Source organism: Schistocerca americana, chromosome 6 (genome assembly GCF_021461395.2).
Source record: "Schistocerca americana isolate TAMUIC-IGC-003095 chromosome 6, iqSchAmer2.1, whole genome shotgun sequence".
NCBI classification, from domain to species: Eukaryota; Metazoa; Arthropoda; class Insecta; order Orthoptera; family Acrididae; genus Schistocerca; species Schistocerca americana.
In genome coordinates this window covers 386,527,445-386,550,083 of record NC_060124.1, presented here as the reverse complement: position 1 = coordinate 386,550,083, position 22,639 = coordinate 386,527,445, and the positions used below count along the sequence as shown (strand labels likewise).

General features: G+C 43.1%; 1 protein-coding gene across 1 annotated transcript in view; it reads right to left on the bottom strand.

Annotated features, from left to right (window-relative positions):
- The window catches only part of LOC124620160, a 194,095-nt gene that overhangs the window by 22,255 nt on the left and 149,201 nt on the right, over nucleotides 1–22,639 (bottom strand). The window contains exons 4-5 of the mRNA XM_047146830.1: nucleotides 20,317–20,450; nucleotides 4,164–4,414 (exon numbers count right to left, since the gene is read on the bottom strand). Of these exons, the coding sequence (XP_047002786.1) occupies nucleotides 4,164–4,414; nucleotides 20,317–20,450 (385 nt within the window). The remainder of the gene's footprint in view (nucleotides 1–4,163; nucleotides 4,415–20,316; nucleotides 20,451–22,639) is intronic.

The following is a 22,639-nucleotide window of genomic DNA, read 5'->3' as shown; positions in this document are numbered from 1 at the left end:
TATAAATGAATAGAAATAAATGTGCACCTGTGGTGCCGAATATACTTTAAAAGACAGAATTCAACTCAGATAGAATCTTTAAAATTAGTGCTCATAGCACGTTACGTAATATCAATTTCTTATTTGCTGATGTATGAAGCCTAATTATTTCGGACGATTTACATGAAATATTTTAATAGGAGACATACGTCAGTGTTGTGCGCGGGTAGTATTTTGTGACTAAATGTTCCTTTTGCTAGAGAAAAGTGCTTCCATCTTAAGTAACAGTTGTGTAAAATCTGATAAATGATAATCAATTTAGTGCCACTCACACGACTTTACAGACAACATTTCTACACAACGTCAAGTGGAGACTTCTTTAGAAGAGTGACAAATATTAGCTGGGATAATCATTTTTGAGATCAAACGAATTCTTACGCTGACAATAGGTAACTTGTTTTATATATATATTTTTGTGATCTACCTGAAATACCATTTATAAGTAATTAAAGTCAAGAAATACTATAAACCGGTTCCGCCACAATCTATATGGGTGACGATTGTTCTTTCGGACATGTGTAAAGGTACAGACACCACTCGTATAAAAGAATATTACTTTTCCGGTTGTTTTTACGAAACCTTTTAGTAATTTCCTTTCTATCACATGAAAGAGAGGTGCAAATTGACACAAATGCTTGGAATGACATGGGGTTTTCTTAGAACCAAAAAAATACAAACGTTCACAAAATGTCCGACAGATGGCGCTTCATCTGATCAGAATAGCAATAATTAGCATAACAAAGTAAGACAAAGCAAAGATGATGTTCTATACAGGAAATGTTCAATATGTCCAGAAAATTGGAGTTTTTAAAATAACAGAATGGTCTTCGTGGTCAGGATTGTAATGTTCTACTTCAATTTGTCTTAGACAAAGGACCTCAAGTACAGTTTGCGCCACCTATAATAAGCATTGAGAGGGGAAGTTATGAAGAGTGATAATGTTTTGCATTGTTTTTCCAGTTTGTAATGATTACTGCTTGCATGTTAGTTAATGGTGCGCAGTCCAAAGTAAAAGCAGACGCCCAAGCTAACTATGGCTTCAGTCAGCAATATTGAAACAAATGTGCTAGCGCTGAACAAAGAATAATCTAAATGTCAGTGAAGATCATAATAATAAACAATCATTAACTGTACTGACGATAGGCTATGTAACAGGGCTGTTGATTATTGGAAAGTGGAACAAGCGCTGGTTCATTTGATGAATACAACATGTCCGGAGAAATTTATTGTCTGGCATTCTGATCGGAGGTGTTTGTTGGTAGGAGCAGGCTGTTGCAGAACTGCGGTGGAGTATAGGCGAACAGCAGCTCTTGTTCTGCCCTATATGGATAGGCACCGACCATTTGCATTTGTACAGTATATAGTCAGAAATATTGCGAAGTCGCAGAGAATCATTCTATTTCTTTGATAGGCAAAAAGAAGTGCTTTCGACTAGACACTATTTTTTTCTTGACACTTTCCAGGGGAAGAATGATGCTAAGGCCGTGTCAGTTCTGGGAAACGTTCAAGATTTTGTAAGTTCATTACACTACACCACGAGAGTACTGAGTCTTTGAGTCAATCGCATAAGGGTTTTTACATGAAACTCTAGTTTCCTACGTTAGTAGAGTAGTGCCTAAATGTCAGTCTAATTAAAACGTACAGACAGTAGAATGCATTGCAACGTAGTCTGATCGATAAAATTGAGATTTTAAAAAGTTTTTAAAAGAAAAATGTTACGCTTTTTACGATCACTGATCTGATTTATAAGTGAGAAAAAAAAGGGAACTGAAAGAGAGCGTTCATTTCAATACTCTTTATTTAAAGAAAGAAGAAAATGCCAAGTTATGTTCTATATTTATGTTTGCTGCGATACCCCCATTCTAATGCAGATTAAAAAATATTTTTACCATAGTAAGATTTCTACCAAAACGCTATAAATTATTCTCAGATTTAGTGTTTTCCAGCAATTTTCTCTTCGTCATTCTGATGCTTTCAGTTTAGTCTCACTGGGTTTAAATTCTCAAATTAATTTTATCTAACAGGAACTGCTCGCTAGGAGCATCACTGGTTTGCTAAAATGGAAAGAACAAAGAAGAAACAAGTAGCAATATTGAACAGGCAAGAATATTTTACGTTTCTCTAGCACCAAGAAACAAGTTAGCACGCAGTAGTCATTTCTTCATTTGATTTCACACTTTCTCGACTGTCAGATTCCGTGAAACTTCTTACGCAGCTCGTGTAGACTCATGATTAACACGATAGTAAAGCGCAAGACAAATATTTCATCCGCAGGAATTCGGACGCTTGGTCCAACCCTGAATAACGTCCTGAGGGCAGTGGGTACTCCACCACTTGCATGAGAAGTGTCACGAAACCTAAAACTCGGCGAAGTGACACACCAGAAGAAGAAATGTAGGGATACAGCCTTTCTGCCATACGTCCTCGCGGTGATGGTCAAAATTGGCCGTATGTTGCCCAAAAACGGCGTAAAGACGATTGACGAACCAAACAAACAGATCAAAAAGTAGGAAGTTGCGGAGACATGGCTTAGACACAGCCTGGGGGATGTTTCCAGAATGCAAGGATGCAGGAGAGCTTCTGTAAAGTTTGGAAAGTAGGAGACGAGGTACTGGCAGAAGTAAACTTGTGAGGATGGGGCATGAGTCGTGCTTGGGTAGCTCAGTTGGTAGAGCACTTGACCATGAAGGGCAAAGGTCCTGAGTTCGAGTCTCAGTTCGGCACACAGTTTTAATCTGCCTGGAAGTTTCATATCAGAGCACACTCCGCTGCAGAGTGAAAATCTCATTCCAGATCAGGGACCCCATTTGTAATTTTGGGAATACACCTTTGGACACCATTTCAGTAAATGTACTAATACTACCGTTCGCTCCTATACGTGTACCATTTGCAGAAAGACTGCACTGTGAATGAGCATTAATTTAAGTTAGAAACACGACTGGCTCCACAATTGAACCCTGTGGTACACAGTATTGATTACTTTAACTGCAAAGTCCTTTAAGGAACCATTTGCACTCGAGCGCAGACTATATTTAATTTACTTAACTTAGATCATATGTATCGATTTTTTAAGACAAGAGATAGCAGCCAGTAGGCATAGGCATCTTCACTCTTATGTCATTCGTTGTCCTAGAAGGACGTAATATTTTGTGTGGCTCCATAGGTAGCCATATTGATACTTATTTGCAGAAAAGAGGCGCAGAATTAATAAGTGTCTCTCATTTGTGAACTATCTGCAATTATTTACGTAAGTGTCATTCATATCGTAATGTACATGTTAAAATGAAAATATGTTTTATTTAATCGTATGCTTTTCTCTGTTTTAGTAGTTTTAGTCACTCCATTGTCATGATTGAAGCTGAAGTCAGATATCAGACTTTGTCTACAAAAAATGTATAATGAGCCCTGGCTACGTTCCGTACATCTTCGGACGTGCGAAGCTCGATAAATTCAAGGCGTAACTTGCATTTACTTTATTGTGTGACCTCAATGAACAATGCTACGTAAGATTTTATGAAAAATTAAGAAATTCAATTCCAATCTTAAAGGCGAAACAAAATTTAATCTTTCAATTACTTATCCAAACAAACAATAATAATAATTATTATATATTATCATCATTATTATTATATGTTATTATCTTATATTTATTTGTTACATTGCCCATCGCTATCGAAGTGGAATTTCTCTCGTAAAAGGAATACTGTTTCAGAGGTCCAAAGTGGGAGTATGGCCTTCACCTAGACTTTGAGTTCTTCTACGTCTGTCATTGCTCCCAAATATTCGAAGACAGACACTTTCAGCACAGACAAATGTCATTTTTCACTCTTATATGTCTATCACCTGTAGTGAGGATTAATGAAGCATGCTGAAAGACTGAAATGTGAATAAACACTAATTTATGATAGAAATAAGATTGGGTCCATAGTTGAACCCTGTGGTACGCAGTCTTGACTACTTAGTGCAGGGAGCCATCCAAACTGCAAGTCGAACCTCCATCATAAGACTGCTAGTGGGACCAAGAGCTAAACCTCGGCCCTGACCTTGACCTCGACCCTTGTGCTGACCTTGACCCCGCGCGAGACCCACCTGCGGGCAGCGTGCAGAGCGCGCAGGCGGCGGGCCCGCGGGCGGCGGCCGCGGCCCCCCGGCTCTCCATGACGCGCGCCCTCTGGGGCTTGTCTCCGCGCACGCTCTCCTCGTTGCTGCGCCAGTAGACGGTGGCCACCGTCGCCAGGCACTTGAGCTTCATCGAGCCGCCGTGCCGGAAGTGCGCCGCCTGCGACCGGAAGTGCAGTCCCAGCCGTGCCGACACCAGGCCTTCCGCGTCAGCCGGGCCCACCACCTCGGGACCCACCAGAACGCTGGAATTCGCCTGCGGAAAACAGTCGCGTCAAAGGCGTTCTCCTCAAAGTCCGAAGCAATTGATATGCTTGCATTAGGAGTGTCTTCCTAAGGTTTAGATCCCCTATGGGAAATTTTCCAAACAACTTACCGGGTGATCAAAAAGTCAGTATAAATTTCAAAATTTAATAAACCACGGAATAATGTAGATAGACAGGTAAAAATTGACACACATGGTTGGAATGACATGGGGTTTTATTAGAACCTGTGGTGTGCGTACTGTAAGACCTTCGGTACACACACCATCAAATTATTTGACTTGTCTCTCTAACGAAGTAGGCGAGTGTCAGCAATATGTCTCGTGGTCTTATCGTGGCGTGTTTATCTTCTGCCATTAGGTCAGACGATAGAAATGTCACTTGCACGCTTAGAGTAGCAGATTGATTGTGACCAACTTTAAACAGAACTTGATTAATTTTCACACACATTTATTAAAATAATAAAAAGGCATAGATATTACATAACTTGATTCTGGATGCTGTTTACAATTGACAATCTGAGGTTCCTTTGGTCTTGGTACATTAATCTTATTCCCACATATCTCTGATACTTGACAAAGTGTCTATACATTTATCTTCATGGCTATGCACAGGAATATGATAATCTTATTAGGCGCGGACTGAAACTTGACTATAGACAAATGCAGACTAATGCAGACTGACTAATCGGAGGTCTGTACACTCTTTATAATACCTCGCGCATTCAGGTATCACTGCGCGAGTCTGATCCACGAGGAGAAAAGGTTCTACGTTAGCAGCAATCACATTGGATACGTTACATATTAATACGCGGATCGGCGGAAGCAGAATTTGGTCTGTCTCTAAGACAGCGCCATCTTGTAGTGTGGAGATGGACGAGCGCTGCGCCTGCGCTGTTGTGCTTAGCGGGGCGCGCTCTATTGGGAAAGTTGTGTACACGCTGACTACGCGGAACCATGTACACAACAGAACCAAAAAATATTGCTAGACATGTGAAAAATCTCTTGCACGCATCGTTTGGTGATGATCGTGTGCTCAGCTGCTACTTTCGTCAGGCTTGGCCTCCCAAGCCCCAGACCTCAGTCCGTGAGATTATTGGCTTTGGGGTTACCTGAAGTCGCAAGTGTCTCGTGATCGACAGACATCTCTAGGGATGCTGAAAGACAACATCCGACACTAATGCCTCACCGTAACTCCGGACATGCTTTACAGTTCTGTTCACATTATTCCACGACTACAGCTATTGTTGAGGAATGATGGTGGACATATTGAACATTTCCTGTATAGAACATCATCTTTGCTTTGTCTTACTTTGTTATGCTAATTATTGCTATTCTGATCAGATGAAGCGCCATCTGACGGACATTTTGTGAACGTTTGTATTTTTTTGGTTCTAATAAAGCCCCATGTCATTCCAAGCATGTGTGTCAATTTGTACCTCTCTATCTACATTATTCCATGATTTATTCAGTTTTCAAATTTATACTGACTTTTTGGTCACCCAGTTAAGTCCAAAATAAGGCCGTGGCACAAAAGAATTACCTCCATCCCCCTCCCCCCGGAATCTAAGAGCGTCTAACACTGCCACGAGGCTGGATTAATGCTGGTAGCTTGCTTTAATTCTGTGTAGCTAAACGACTGGATATAGCTTATTAAGTAATCCAGGGATTACGATATTGCAGTGCCGGTGTTAATCCGAATTACGATCCAAAGTTCCTTGGTACATGCATGCGTGTCCAAATGAAAAGGCACTGCGGCGACTAGAGCTGCTATGAAATACATTATATGTATTCGCAGCTGCAAATATGGACTATCAGCTGTGTAATGGAATGACGACAATGAAAATTTGCGCCAAATCCGGACTCGAACCCAGATTGCCCGCTTTTCACTAGCGGTCGTCTTACCATTTGGCTATCCGAGCACAACCCACGGCCCACTGCCAAATCCAGATTCTGAAGGAACTTCGCATTGTAGTTCAGAATAAAATAGACACTGAAGTATCGTATCTATCCACCGACACCGGACAAGCAACTTTCAAGTAAAATGTCTCCCTTCTACAGGAACATACATAATGAACTATGATTAAAGGTCGTAGACACGTGGTTGACGACATATAAAAGTTTGACAGTAGGTCGTGCTCGAATAGCTAAATTGGAAGGCGATCGCTAGCGATAAGCGGCAAATCCAGGTTCGAGACCCGATCTGGCACAAATTTTCATTGTAGTCATTCCATTATATAGCTTATGGTTATCCATATTCGCAACTGCGAATACATTTCATGTAATCCAGGGATCGTAATCAACGAAGCAGAATCTTCAGAATAGGAAATAGGCACTGTACGTTGCCGCAAGGGTCAATGTTGGGTCCATATATATCTTCACTTGCAACTTCACCACAGATTTTCCTGCATATGCGTTAGACACATATAATGAAGACATCTCCTCCATCCCTTTTCTGTTCTCTCACTCTTTCACCTGTATCTGTCTATTTCCTCTTCTCCATTCTCCCTGTGCCACCATGTCCTCGTGCCTCTCTCTTTGTTCATTTCCTCCACCGCCTGTCTGACCATACAGTCCTTCCCCTCCTTTTGACCGTATACTCTTCCTCCTCCTCTCTCTTTCCTTCTTTGCATGTCTCTCTTTTTCACCTGGCCACGACTTCTCTAAGCCTTTCACCTGCCTCACGCATCTCCCCACTCTTCCTCGCTCTCTATTTCATCTACATCTACATCTACATCTATACTCCGCGAGCCACCTTACGGTGTGTGGCGGAGGGTACTTATTGTACCACTATCTGATCCCCCCTTCCCTGTTCCATTCACGAATTGTGCGTGGGAAGAACGACTGCTTGTAAGTCTCCGTATTTGCTCTAATTTCTCGGATCTTTTCGTTGTGATCATTACGCGAGATATATGTGGGCGGTAGTAATATGTTGCCCATCTCTTCCCGGAATGTGCTCTCTCGTAATTTCGATAATAAACCTCTCCGTATTGCGTAACGCCTTTCTTGAAGTGTCCGCCACTGGAGCTTGTTCAGCATCTCCGTAACGCTCTCGCGCTGACTAAATGTCCCCATGACGAATCGCGCTGCTTTTCGCTGGATCATGTCTATCTCTTCTATTAATCCAACCTGGTAAGGTTCCCATACTGATGAGCAATACCCAAGAATCGGACGAACAAGCGTTTTGTAAGCTACTTCTTTCGTCGATGAGTCACATTTTCTTAGAATTTTTCCTATGAATCTCAACCTGGCGCCTGCTTTTCCCACTATTTGTTTTATGTGATCATTCCACTTCAGATCGCTCCAGATAGTAACTCCTAAGTATTTTACGGTCGTTACCGCTTCCAATGATTTACCACCTATGGCATAATCGTACTGGAATGGATTTCTGCCCCTATGTATGCGCGTTATATTACATTTATCTACGTTTAGGGAAAGCTGCCAGCTGTCACACCATGCATTAATCCTCTGCAGGTCCTCCTGGAGTACGTACGAGTCTTCTGATGTTGCTACTTTCTTGTAGACAACCGTGTCATCTGCAAATAGCCTCACGGAGCTACCGATGTTGTCAACTAAGTCATTTATGTATATTGTAAACAATAAAGGTCCTATCACGCTTCCCTGCGGTACTCCCGAAATTACCTCTACATCTGCAGATTTTGAACCGTTAAGAATGACATGTTGTGTTCTTTCTTCTAGGAAATCCTGAATCCAATCACAAACCTGGTCCGATATTCCGTAAGCTCGTATTTTTTTCACTAAACGTAAGTGCGGAACCGTATCAAATGCCTTCCTGAAGTCCAGGAATACGGCATCAATCTGCTCGCCAGTGTCTACGGCACTGTGAATTTCTTGGGCAAATAGAGCGAGCTGAGTTTCACATGATCTCTGTTTGCGGAATCCATGTTGGTTATGATGAAGGAGATTTGTATTATCTAAGAACGTCATAAAACGAGAACACAAAACATGTTCCATTATTCCACAACAGATTGACGTAAGCGAAATAGGCCTATAATTATTCGCATCTGATTTATGACCCTTCTTTCTTCCAGTCGCTAGGTACTTTACGTTCTTCCAGCGATCTACGATAAATTGCTGATAGAAAGGGGGCAAGTTCTTTAGCATAATCACTGTAGAATCTTAAGGGTATCTCGTCTGGTCCGGATGCTTTTCCGCTACTAAGTGATAGCAGTTGTTTTTCAATTTCGATATCGTTTATTTCAATATTTTCCATTTTGGCGTCCGTGCGACGGCTGAAGTCAGGGACCGTGTTACGATTTTCCGCAGTGAAACAGTTTCGGAACACTGAATTCAGTATTTCTGCCTTTCTTCGGTCGTCCTCTGTTTCGGTGCCATCGTGGTCAACGAGTGACTGAATAGGGGATTTAGATCCGCTTACCGATTTTACATATGACCAAAACTTTTTAGGGTTCTTGTTTAGATTGTTTGCCAATGTTTTATGTTCGAATTCGTTGAATGCTTCTCTCATTGCTCTCTTTACGCTCTTTTTCGCTTCGTTCAGCTTTTCCTTATCAGCTATGATTCGACTACTCTTAAACCTATGATGAAGCTTTCTTTGTTTCCGTAGTACCTTTCGTACATGATTGTTAGACCACGGTGGATCTTTCCCCTCGCTTTGGACCTTAGTCAGTACGAACTTATCTAAGCCGTACTGGACGATGTTTCTGAATTTTTTCCATTTTTGTTCCACATCCTCTTCCTCAGAAATGAATGTTTGATGGTGGTCACTCAGATATTCTGCGATTTGTGCCCTATCACTCTTGTTAAGCAAATATATTTTCCTTCCTTTCTTGGCATTTCTTATTACACTTGTAGTCATTGATGCAACCACTGACTTATGATCACTGATACCCTCTTCTACATTCACGGAGTCGAGAAGTTCCGGTCTATTTGTTGCTATGAGGTCTAAAACGTTAGCTTCACGAGTTGGTTCTCTAACTATCTGCTCGAAGTAATTCTCGGACAAGGCAGTCAGGATAATGTCACAAGAGTCTCTGTCCCTGGCTCCAGTTCTGATTGTGTGACTATCCCATTCTATACCTGGTAGATTGAAGTCTCCCCCTATTACAATAGTATGATCACGAAACTTCTTCACGACGTTCTGCAGGTTCTCTCTGAGGCGCTCAACTACTACGGTTGCTGATGCAGGTGGTCTATAGAAGCATCCGACTATCATATCTGACCCCCTCTCCCTCTCTCTATGTACCGCAACCTGCCCTTAAGCATGTTCATCAAATAAGGCTTTTAGTCTTGCACTGTCCATGATAGAACTGTTTCAAATTTGCCAGACATTTCCTCTCCCTACCAACAACTGAACACTATTTTGGAGAAGACGGAGACTGCAAACGTTGAGAGAGACAGAGGGACCACAGATCTAAGCCTCGGGATAAACGGACGTTTTAAAACCTAACGATTTCTTGTCCTCTCTTTTCGGATGCGAATACTGGGGAGGGGGGGGGGGGCGGATGAAGGGGGGCGGGATGGGGGGAGGGGCGGCTGAAAGAGTGAGACATAGTTTCAGAAGAGGATTGTAAAATTATGAGAGAAAGACTTAGTTCCATATTTAATGGATTTTTCCTTGCCCCTGCCTCTAAGAATGATGGACTGATCTCACTCGTGATGTGTTTCTCAGGGCAGAGTACGTCGAGAGAGACTGGGGCACTGACAGACAAGAGATGTGGGCGCAGCTGCGGCGTTCGTTTGCCATCAGTAAGCCGCGATGTTTCCTGCTGTTCTTGGGAAGACGGAGATAAGTTATGATAGATCGCATTCCTGTTGTTTTCGTTTCTGCTTACTTGATTCAGTCAAATCAGACAGATGTTCTGGGGTAAACCCGGTATAGATGGTCATACGGGAAAGATGCCAGCCCCTTTAGCTCTTCGATGATCCGCTGTACAGCTCTGCCGGTCAAGTGGTAGCTAGTTAGTGACGTGGGTTTTTGTTAGAGCTCCAGATGACTCATTATTTCAAATAAAAATAAGCAATTTCTTTGAGTTTAGTTTTCAGTATATCATGAAATAATCTAATATAACTTGTCGATTTAATCGTAACTTACGCTGTAAGAAGCCTGATCGGGACGGACGACCATACCATAAACGGGTTATATATTACATTTTGATTCGATCGTTATTTTTTTACAGATCCCAAAAAAGTTCATTCGAAAAGCCGGTTCTTCTAGGGAATCATGGAAAGAAGAGGACCTTAAAATGCTATTAATAAAGTAGACAACGACGATTATTCTGTGAGAAAAGCTTCCATAGAGTTTAATATTTCCCGGGAATCTCTTGAGAGAAAACTGAAGACCGATTGGGATTCCAAAATTCCAATGAGTCCTGGTTCTTGTTTCGGTACACCTAATGACTTGTCCACCACATAAAAAAATGGTGGCCCACGTTTTCCTTTAACGAGAGACCGTGTACGAAGCCTAGCTTATGATTTTGCTGTGCATCTTGGCCTAAAACATAAATTTAATACTTAAAAAGGGAAATCAGGTTACGATTGGCTACAATTGTTATTATTTCTACATCCAGATCTAAGTGTGCGAAAATCTGAAAGCGTATATTTTGCCATAGTCCAGGAAATGAATTGTGATGAAGTCAAGGGATATTTCAACTTAATTTCAACCCTAATGGAAGAAAAATTATATGCTCAATAAATTGAGAAGTTTATTTAACATAGATGGTTTTGTAGCTGAAAAGGGATCAAAAACTACACTCCTGGAAATTGAAATAAGAACACCGTGAATTCATTGTCCCAGGAAGGGGAAACTTTATTGACACATTCCTGGGGTCAGATACATCACATGATCACACTGACAGAACCACAGGCACATAGACACAGGCAACAGAGCATGCACAATGTCGGCACTAGTACAGTGTATATCCACCTTTCGCAGCAATGCAGGCTGCTATTCTCCCATGGAGACGATCGTAGAGATGCTGGATGTAGTCCTGTGGAACGGCTTGCCATGCCATTTCCACCTGGCGCCTCAGTTGGACCAGCGTTCGTGCTGGACGTGCAGACCGCGTGAGACGACGCTTCATCCAGTCCCAAACATGCTCAATGGGGGACAGATCCGGAGATCTTGCTGGCCAGGGTAGTTGACTTACACCTTCTAGAGCACGTTGGGTGGCACGGGATACATGCGGACGTGCATTGTCCTGTTGGAACAGCAGGTTCCCTTGCCGGTCTACGAATGGTAGAACGATGGGTTCGATGACGGTTTGGATGTACCGTGCACTATTCAGTGTCCCCTCGACGATCAACAGTGGTGTACGGCCAGTGTAGGAGATCGCTCCCCACACCATGATGCCGGGCGTTGGCCCTGTGTGCCTCGGTCGTATGCAGTCCTGATTGTGGCGCTCACCTGCACGGCGCCAAACACGCATACGACCATCATTGGCACCAAGGCAGAAGCGACTCTCATCGCTGAAGGCGACACGTCTCCATTCGTCCCTCCATTCACGCCTGTCGCGACACCACTGGAGGCGGGCTGCACGATGTTGGGGCGTGCGCGGAAGACGGCCTAACGGTGTGCGGGACCGTAGCCCAGCTTCATGGAGACGGTTGCGAATGGTCCTCGCCGATACCCCAGGAGCAACAGTGTCCCTAATTTGCTGGGAAGTGGCGGTGCGGTCCCCTACGGCACTGCGTAGGATCCAACGGTCTTGGCGTGCATCCGTGGGTCGCTGCGGTCCGGTCCCAGGTCGACGGGCACGTGCACCTTCCGCCGACCACTGGCGACAACATCGATGTACTGTGGAGACCTCACGCCCCACGTGTTGAGCAATTCGGCGGTACGTCCACCCGGCCTCCCGCATGCCCACTATACGCCTTCGCTCAAAGTCCGTCAACTGCACATACGGTTCACGTCCACGCTGTCGCGGCATGCTACCAGTGTTAAAGACTGCGATGGAGCTCCGTATGCCACGGCAAACTGGCTGATACTGACGGCGGCGGTCCACAAATGCTGCGCAGCTAGCGCCATTCGACGGCCAACACCGCGGTTCCTGGTGTGTCCGCTGTGCCGTGCGTGTGATCATTGCTTGTACAGCCCTCTCACAGTGTCCGGAGCAAGTATGGTGGGTCTGACACACCGGTGTCATTGTGTTCTTTTTTCCATTTCCAGGAGTGTAGTTCCTGTGATTACTTCGTCAGAAAAAGGAGACACTATCACAGTACCCCAACCACAGTGCAGAAGCGATTTTTCTTCCTCCTTATGCTGCCATGAAGGGACTTAACAAAGACATGGAATGGAAAGACAAAATGCCATCGGGATGTGGTCATATCAAAGAAATCTGTCTACATTAATGATGAGATCTTTCTCGAATAGCTAAGGGATTATTTTGTGCCGTGAAAATCCCCGTGGAACACTTAGCCCGGTACAGATGCTGGAGTTTCCCGAGAGGAATAGTATCATTACAATGTGTGTTCTCAGCCATACTACCTATTGTCTGCGGCCGCTGGGTCGATCTGTCCTCAGATCTTGAAAGCTTCATATTTACAACGCCGCTGAAAAACGGCAAAGAAATCACCCACATCGGAAGCTAGGGGATTGCAATTTAGCGAGGTACTACAAAATTATTGGGGAAAAGTTGCAACACCAGTGAACGCCGACTCTGGATTCAAAGCAACGGGATTCTACCAGTGTAATCCCTAAGAAATTCCAGATTACGCTTTCAGAAGTGATCCAGATAGACTTACGGGAAATGAAAACATCAACGTATCTGGCCAGACACTCCATGGAAGAACTTAGGCATCCTTGCCATGTTCCTCTACTAGAGCAGATAGAGTCAAGTAGCCAGGAATCCAGTGAAAGAATTCTGTTACCAAAGCTGCAGTCCACTACTAGATCCACTAACTATACTTCAGCAGACAAATGTGGCCAAAAACCTCCTGAAAGAAGAACGTCAGCTCTACCAGGACTTTCTACAAGACCAGACGATAGGTCTGTTTGTCCTGTGATTTCAAATGAAACGAACCAAATCACCCCACAGAAATTCTGAAAAATATTTCACCTTTGCCAGCTAGACCTGAACCTCAAACAAACACACTTAGCTCAGCACATAGCCCCTGAGGAAGTCCGCCTCCTACAGTGGCCGATGTTTCGATTTTATGTATTGGCAATGTGGTCAACAGCCTATAAGAACTGTCGCGGAAGTCTATGCTTACACGCCCAAGCCAAGAAAAATTAAAGCTACAAACATGACGTCCAAAGACAATTGGACAACCCGAAACTTGACGCAAATGGAAAAAAACTAGGATTATTGGAAGAAATAGCGAGAAAGACTCGGATCAGCAATGTTAAAGATACTTCAGACAGTTCATAGTCGTCAGGTGACGTTCACTATAAGGGAGAGTCAAGTGACGAACGTCTTGAAATAGAAGACTAGTGCGTTGGATGCGGAGAAGAGTATTCAGAAACGGACAAAACCTGTGACTGGATTCAATCTGTCAGGTGCGAGCGTTGGTTACATGAGTCCTGAACTTCGTATGTTGAAGTGTGCCATCGAGGTGGTAATGCAGTTCAAAAAAAATTAATCTAAGCCTGTATAGTAAACATTCCTTTTCATAAAGTAGGCTTGGTGCTAGATTCAACTAACTGTATAATTCAGACAATTTCTAATTATTTTCTATACAAAATACTATATTCCAAACTGTTAATAAAATGAAATTTGGTATCTCTTTGTAAACGAGGTCGACTTTTGTCTTTTTTATGATTTTAAAAGCAGTTTATGGAAATTTTCAGCTTGTTCTTGGGTACTGATTTAACTGGCTTCCGAAGAAATCGTGGTCATCTATCCCGGATTTAACTTACATCCACATCTACATACCACTCCAGAAGCCACCGTACGGTGCGCGGCGAAGGATATGCTGTACCACTACCAGTTATTTCCTTCCTGTTCCACTCGCAAACGGAGAGAGGGAAAAACGTCTACATACATCGGTATGGGTTATAGTTTCTTTTATCTTCGTGGTTCTTAAGTTCCATGTACGTTGCAGTCAGCTACAAATGCCGGTTCTCTAAATTTTCTCAATAGCGTTAATCGGCAGTAGAATCGTTCTGCAGTCAGCTACAAATGCCGGTTCTCTAAATTTTCTCAATAGCGTTCATCGAAATGAATATCGCCTTCCCACCATGGAACCTACCGGTAACAAATCTGGCGTTCTATTCGCTGTGTCCTTCGCAGAAGAACCACACTTTCCCAAAATTCTTCCAATAAACCGAAGTGGACCAATCGCCTTCCGTACTAGAATCCCTACTTCCTTTCATATCGCTTCGCAACGTTACGCCTAGATATCTAACCGACGTGATCGAGGCAAGCAGCATACTGCCAGTGCCATATCAGAACTTTACGGGTTTGTTTTTCCAACTCATCTGCAATAACTAACATTTGTCTGCATTTACAGCCAGCTGCCATTCATCACACGAACTAGAAATTTTGTCTACGTCGTCTTATATCCTCCTATAGTCACTCAACGGCGACACCTCCCCGTACACCAGAGCATCGTCAGCAAACAGCAGCAGATTGCTGCTTACCTCGTCCGCCAGATCATTTATGCATATAGAAAATAATAGCGGTCCTATGACACTTCCCTGGGAATTACTGACTATACGCTTGTCTCTGATGAACTCTAAAAAAATGGTTCAAATGGCTCTGAGCACTATGGGACTCAACTGCTGAGGTCATTAGTCCCCTAGAACTTAGAACTAGTTAAACCTAACTAACCTAAGGACATCACAAACATCCATGCCCGAGGCAGGATTCGAACCTGCGACCGTAGCGGTCTTGCGGTTCCAGACTGCAGCGCCTTTAACCGTCTGATGAACTCTCGCCGTCGAGGATAACATACTGGTTTCTGTTAGTTAAGAAATCATTGGGCTAGTCACATATCTGGCAGTCTGTTCTCTATGCCCGTACCTTCGTTAACAGTCTGCAGTGGGGCACGACGTCAAACGCGTTTGAGTACATTATTACGTCTTGTAATGAATTTTGATCGATTTGAAGTATCACCGGGTGTCCATTTCCCGACAGGTCATACTCTTACCTCCCACTTTTACCAGTGTTTGCTACAGGCTTCGGTAGCTAGCAGAGAAGCAAGTTTCTGAAGTCACTCGAAGATGTAAAGGAGTGTAATAATTTTCCCTTTTTGTATGTAACGATTTACCCACTTTCCTCCCCACGTGAGCATATTTCCAATGGCTTACAAAGTTGTTGTGTTAAGGCGACCGTACCTTCCGCGTGATGCTTTGGTAATCATTCACTGCTTGTGATATATTCTTGGTTATTCAGGTGTTGCGAATAGTTGATCACGTCTTAAGGAGTAAAGGTAATTTCTGACACAGGCAAATCTCCCCTTACTGACGCTAAAAGAAACCACGAGTTTCCAACAAACGACCTTCTGGCACCTGTGCACTAGAATTTGTTTCCGTTCGATGATTGGTATCTCCGCCGCGATTTGATCGGTTATCCTAGTTTTTAAAGGCTGGAAGTGACTGGACTGGAGGTTGAGACGGTACAAACCCACGTTAACTAGATGAATAGGTCTAGTATGCAAGGATTGCTTTGTGGAGAGCGAGCGCACAACATGGTGCATGATTCGCGGAAGCGTGTGGCGCGCCCGCGCGTGATTTGCAACGGTTGGTGGGATGTCTCCGCCGCCGGGCGGCCACGTGGCCCACAGCTTGGGGCATTGTTTGGTTATTCGCGCATTACGCGAAACTATGTAACTTACGGCGAAGAGCGATGCGGCAGTGGATTTTGATCAGCAATATGCACCTTCAGAAAGAACGATCTTTATTTCAAGTCACGAGACGCAAAAGTTATAGTAACCTCAAAATCGGTTAATATCACGAATACTGAAAGATTAATAAAAATAGTAAATAACAACTTACAGGGATGATAGAGCACTCATTAAAAACGTTTTGTCATAGCGGATCGAGTGCCATAATCATATGCTAAGATTCATAAATAATTAAGCCCATAAAGAGCAATAAACAAAGTTTGATGTTTATAAAATTCAATAGAAAATTCATGACGTAAAGAACGGCACTATAATATATTTTGGGTGGCTTCAAATGGTTCAAATGCCTCTGAGCACTATGGGACTTAACTTCTAAGGTCATCAGTCCCCTAGAACGTAGAACTACTTAAACCTAACTAACCTAAGGACATCACACACATCCATGCCCGAGACAGGATTCGAACCTGCGACCGTAGCGGTCGCACGGTTCCAGACTGTAGCGCCTAGAACCGCTCGGGCACCCGGCCGGCTTTGGGTGGCATCACACATATTTTAAACTAGTTACGTTATACTACACACTTAACTTGCAATAGTTTTCATTGTTTGCAAATTATTATTAACATTTATCGCCCATAATTAATTAATTAATTATTATAGATATGAAGATTTTGAGCAGTGCAATGTGTAGATCGCTATAGATTACGTCTAAAAACCGTGCTATATGTAGCTCTATGTTAAAACTCTGTAGCACAATTGTAAACAAACAAATTTGCGCTAAGTGGCGAAATTTTGCAAAAACTAAAACTTGATTTACGGGCGATAGAAAAATCCTAGAAATTAATGTAACACGGAAAAATGAGACGTACGTTTTAGTGCGGCTACGATGGTGTACTTATTTCTGTCGAGGGATTAATGTATCAAAATTTGTAACCTTAATGGGTGAGATTGGTAGCCTACTTCCATAACCAGGGGGGTACACATCCGAGCCTATATAAATGAGAGGCCATCTTGGGCAGGGGTCAGTCATTGGTCAGTCGTTGATCAGTTGGGCAGCCGGTGGGTGGCGAGCAAGCCCCACTTTTGGGTGGCCCATGTGGTCGTTTGAGTAAGAATCTTTTTTTTTTTTTTTTTCGCGACGGTTTATTTTGACAATAAGTATTGTTTAATAGTGCAAGTGTGCATGCATATATTTGGGAACTGGAAGTGCTACGATTATTTGTGTGAGTACGAATTACGAGGCATACATTGGCGTAAGTGAACATGTGGCGATCTGTGATTTCGCGCCAAAACTGCTGGATCAAAGAGGACAGTGGGGCTTGTGGTTCTGTTCGAATTGAGTGAGTAATTTTCGTTTATAGCAGCCTCCATTACTGCTATTGGGGGCTCGGAGTCAAATTATTATTAAAGTAAAACTGTAAACCGTCTCACCAGTGCTGAATTCATTATGTGAAAGAAAAGGACAACGCCAATAAATAGTGATTGGACTGCGTCGTGAAAAACTGATTTTGCTATAATAATCGCCTAATTTTGTTCCCTAGCATAAACTGTAGTCATGAGTATTAATTCAAAAAGTATAACCAATGCGGGGGTGTGGAACAGTGTACTAATGCACCAAGTGTGAAAACAGTCCCCTGAGACTTACGTGAGAGCCAAAATTTACACTAACATTTTTTATCGAACATTTGTATATGCACATTCGTGAGAACGCTACAAGCGCACTTATTTACCGCCCCATGACAAGGTGAATGCCGAAGTTTGACATTCCGTTTATCCTACCCCATTGGAAGCTATTTGGAACACAATAGATACTCCACAACCGTTCTTTCTGTTGAGTTTTCCTATCAGTATGAGTATTAAGGACTATATCAGATAGCCTTTCATTTTTTTTAATAGGGACAGAACTTACATACTAAGAACATACCAGTGGTTTATAGTTTGTAACTGCATGTAGCTATTACTGGTCGCTCATGAGTTGATCAATACAGCACAGCTCTTGTAGTGATTTGAGTAGCTTGTGTTAGTTTGAGATGCACTTGAGGGTTGAACAGAATAGCCTGGTAGTCGGAATTCATGACATGGGTGTCGTGATGGTCGGTGGAGTGCAATGTGAGCAGGCATGTCATATACGAGGTGTGGCTAGAAAAAAACCGGACTAGTACTGGTGAAACAATAAAACGAATGCAATAAGGCTGAAAGTCGCGTGGCCTGTCACGTGACTCTCGCTCCACCTACTGCTCGAGTTTCATCTGCCTCCTGCACTCAGTCTGCCCGTGGCGTCTGTTTTAAGTAGTTGACGTTTTGTCTGTGCGTCGGAAAATGTTGAGTGTACAGAAAGAACAGCGTGTTAACATCAAATTTTGTTTCAAACTAGGAAAATCTGCAAGTGAAACGTTTGTAATGTTACAACAAGTGTACGGCGATGATTGTTTATCGCGAACACAAGTGTTTGAGTGGTTTAAACGATTTAAAGATGGCCGCGAAGACACCAGTGATGACACTCGCACTGGCAGACCATTGTCAGCAAAAACTGATGCAAACATTGAAAAAATCGGTAAACTTGTTCGACAAGATCGCCGTTTAACAATCAGAGCAGTGTCTGAGTTAACAGGAGTTGACAAGGAAAGTGTTAGGCAGATTCTTCATGAAAGTTTCAACATGAACAAAGTGTGTTCAAAAATGGTTCCAAAGTGTCTCACAATTGAACAGAAGGAACGCCGAAGAATGATTTGTTCTGACATCCTGGAAAACATTGAAAGTGATCCCACCTTCTTACAAAATGTTGTTACTTGCGATGAATCGTGGTTTTTTACCTACGATCCCGAAACTAAACGCCAATCGATGCATTGAAAAACTCCTGGTTCTCCACGACAAAAAAAAGCACGAATGTCAAAATCGAAATTCAAGGCAATGATGATTGTTTTTTTTTTGACATCAAAGGGATTGTGCACATTGATTGGGTACCAGAGGGACAAACAGTGAATCAGCATTACTACATTAGCGTCCTGGCTACCCTACGTGAGCGAGTACGGAGAAAACGGAACGATTTGTAGAGAAAAAAGTCATGGATCCTTCACCAAGACAATGCCCCAGCTCACAGTGCGTTGTCAGTGAAGACGTTTTTGGCAAAACACAACATTCCCATCTTAGATCATCCACCCTACTCACCTGATTTGGCCCCCTGCGACTTTTTTCTTTTCCCTAAAGTCAAGTCAGCTTTGAACGGAACTAGATTTGAGACTGTTGAAGCAGTAAAAGAAAAAGCGACGGAAGTAATGTATGGACTTACCGAAAATGATCTGCAGCATTGCTATGAACAGTGGAAAAATCGTATGGAGCGGTGTAGAGACCGAGGAGGAGAGTACATTGAAGGAGATAACATGAAATTGTAAATAATTGTAAATAAATGTTTTTTCCAGCATCAGTCCGGTTTTTTTCTAGCCGCACCTCGTATGTTCTTGTAAATCGTCTAATACGTCATAGTCCCTGAATATCGCGTTTTGCACCACTATTATAGGCATAATATATTTTTATTCGTAGGGGGTTTTTCGTCAGTCTTGTCCCGTCGTCTCTGCGTCGGAGCACAGCACGCATATTTGTAAATGTATTACATTGTCTGCTTCATAATTTTCTTATATTTTTGTCGCAGTAGTCTGAGGTGGCTTTGCAGTAGTTGTCTTTCTATCAAGTATATTATTTTCGTTGTGGCGTATGTCTACCTTATAAGCAAGCGGTAGCCTTTTAGAAGGCTACTCCGATGAAGGTGGATGACTGTAGCATCTCTTCGTCCGTGTAGTCGCCCTTGTATTTGTCATAATAACTTTTTCTTCGTCGTGACTTGTAGATAGCAGTTATTTAGTATGACCAGAAATTAGATAGTCTCTCAAGGTAGACTCCAAGATACCTGGCTTGTCTGTCAGAGATTGTGGGATGTCATGTGGTTCTAATCTTCTGTTTGCCGTATGTTGTTAGCACATTAGGGGCACATGTTTAAAAGGATCAAGACAAAAAAAAATACTGCCATCTTTTACATGTTTCGTACTTCGTGACCTTATGACTATTTGCGTTCCATAATGTGCATGCTTAGGAGCGGCGTGTGTACTCTACCGTGCTGATCTTGTGGTCTACTGTACCTGTTCGCCGTTGACGAACCACGTGAGCTCCGCGGGAGGTCTGGAACGGCCGGAAGTGCAGTTGAGGTGCACCGTGTCGCCCACGTGGTAGCGGGCCCGCGCGCCCGTGATCACTGGGCCATCCTCCGGCAGAGCTACGAACACACGTAACGCCAGCAATGAGTCACAGCATTTGAAATCGAGACACATGTATTGCAAGAGGCATGCCCCCACTATTCAAGGTTTTTATAAATGAGAGAAGCGATTTCATAAATTCACTGTAGCTACATTAACTGACTTATTTTCATTATCATAGAAAAACTAAAAAAAAAAAAAAATATGTACTGTTGCAGATGCAATTCATATTTCTGCCAGCAGTGAGCAGTTACTCAACACGGCGACAGACGCCGAGAAAGTCATTCATAAGATGTGCACGATGGGGGCGCGAATTGTCGTCCATGAAGACGAATGCGTCGCCAGTATGCTGCCGATATGGTTGCACTTCCGTTCGGAGGACGGCGTTCACGTATCGTAAAGCCGTTACGGCGCCTTCCATGACCACCAGCGGCGTGCATCTGCCCCACATAATGCCATCCCAAAACAGCAGGGAACCTCCACCTTGCTGCACTCGCTGGACGGTGTGTCTAAGGAGTTCAGATTGACCGGGTTGCCTCCAAACTGGTTTCCGACGATATTCTGGTTGAAGGCATATGGGACACTCATTGGTGAAGACAACGTGATGCGAATCCTGAGCGGTCCATGGTGTGGTGGTTGCAAAGATGGACCTCGCCATGGACGTCGGGAGTGAAGTTGCGCATCATGCAGCCTACTGCGCACAGTTTGAGTCGTAACACGACGACCTGTGGCTGCACGAAAGGCGTTTTTCAACATGGTGGCGTTGCTGTGAGGATTCCTCCGAGCCATAATACGTAGGTAGCGGTCATCCACTGCAGTAGTAGCCCTTGGGCTGCATGGGCGAGGCATGTCATCGAAAGTTCCTGTCTGTCTGCATCTCCTTCATGTCTGAACAACATCGGTTTTTGTCACCTTGTTGAGGGCCCTTCCTGGCACAAAGTAACAATGCGGGCGCGATCGAACCGCGGTATTGACCGTCTAGACATGGTTGAAATACAGACAACACGAGCCGTGTACCTCGTTCCTGCTGAAATTACTGGAACTGTTCGGCTGTCGGACTCCCTCCATCTAATAGGCGCTGCTCATGCATGGTTGGTTGCATCTTTGGGCGGGTTTAGTGACATCTCTGAACAGTCAGAGGGACTGTGTCTGTGATACAGTGTCTACAGTCAACGTCTATCTTCAGTAGTTCTGAGAAACGGGGTGATGCAAAACTTCTTTTGATATGTGTATATGTCATGTCACGCAAGACAGGTGTGCTCGGATCCAGTAGTTATCTGCAAGTAGTTTCTACTGTTTCTGAAAGGTGTCAGCTTTTTACGGACTATGAGATTATCGAATAGCTAATACTACCTATTTACGAAACAGAAGTGTATTTATTACGATTATTGCAAATTTTTTAAATATTGTTAATTTGTTTAGTATTAGTGTGAATGATGGTGTGAATGCGAAGTATTAAATGAATGAATATTATTATGTTTACTGACTGAGTATACGTTAGCGTGAGAACTGTTCAAAATGGCTCTGAGCACTATGGGACTTAACTTCTACGGTCATCAGTCCCCTAGAACTTAGAACTACTTAAACCTAACTAACCTAAGGACATCACACAACACCCAGTCATCACGAGGCAGAGAAAATCCTTGACCCCGCTGGGAATCGAACCCGGGAACCCGGGATGAGAACTGTGTACAGAGTGAGAGAATCATATTAAGAGGAAGTTGTGAAGCGCACTTAATTTATGGCACTGGGGAAACAAGTAAGACTTTATCATAACTTTTTATTTAAAGAAGGAGTTATATTGATATTTGTGGATTTTCTAAATTTTTTCATTTAGTAAATTGTTCATAAAAGCTATCAAGTTGTGACTGGTAAAAGTAAAGATACGGGACTGCGCGGTTAATAAATTGGATTCGTTACTATTTATATCAGGCAATCAGAGGTCAGTACATTCGCGCGTATCTTGTAGGCTAAGAGAAGTGCTTTGTGAAGTCTAAGTTCAGTTCCGATCTAAGCCGTTATAAAGTTCGGACACGGAGCTCTGAATAGACGTGAAAATTTTAATGAATAATGGCTAAAACTTAACTGTGAAGTGCCGCAAACTGGACGCCAACGTATGAAAAAGACGAACAATTGAAATTCCGATTTTAACATGTAAACTGGGACTTTTGAATAACGATAATCCGGGTGTTATACAAGGCTCGACCGC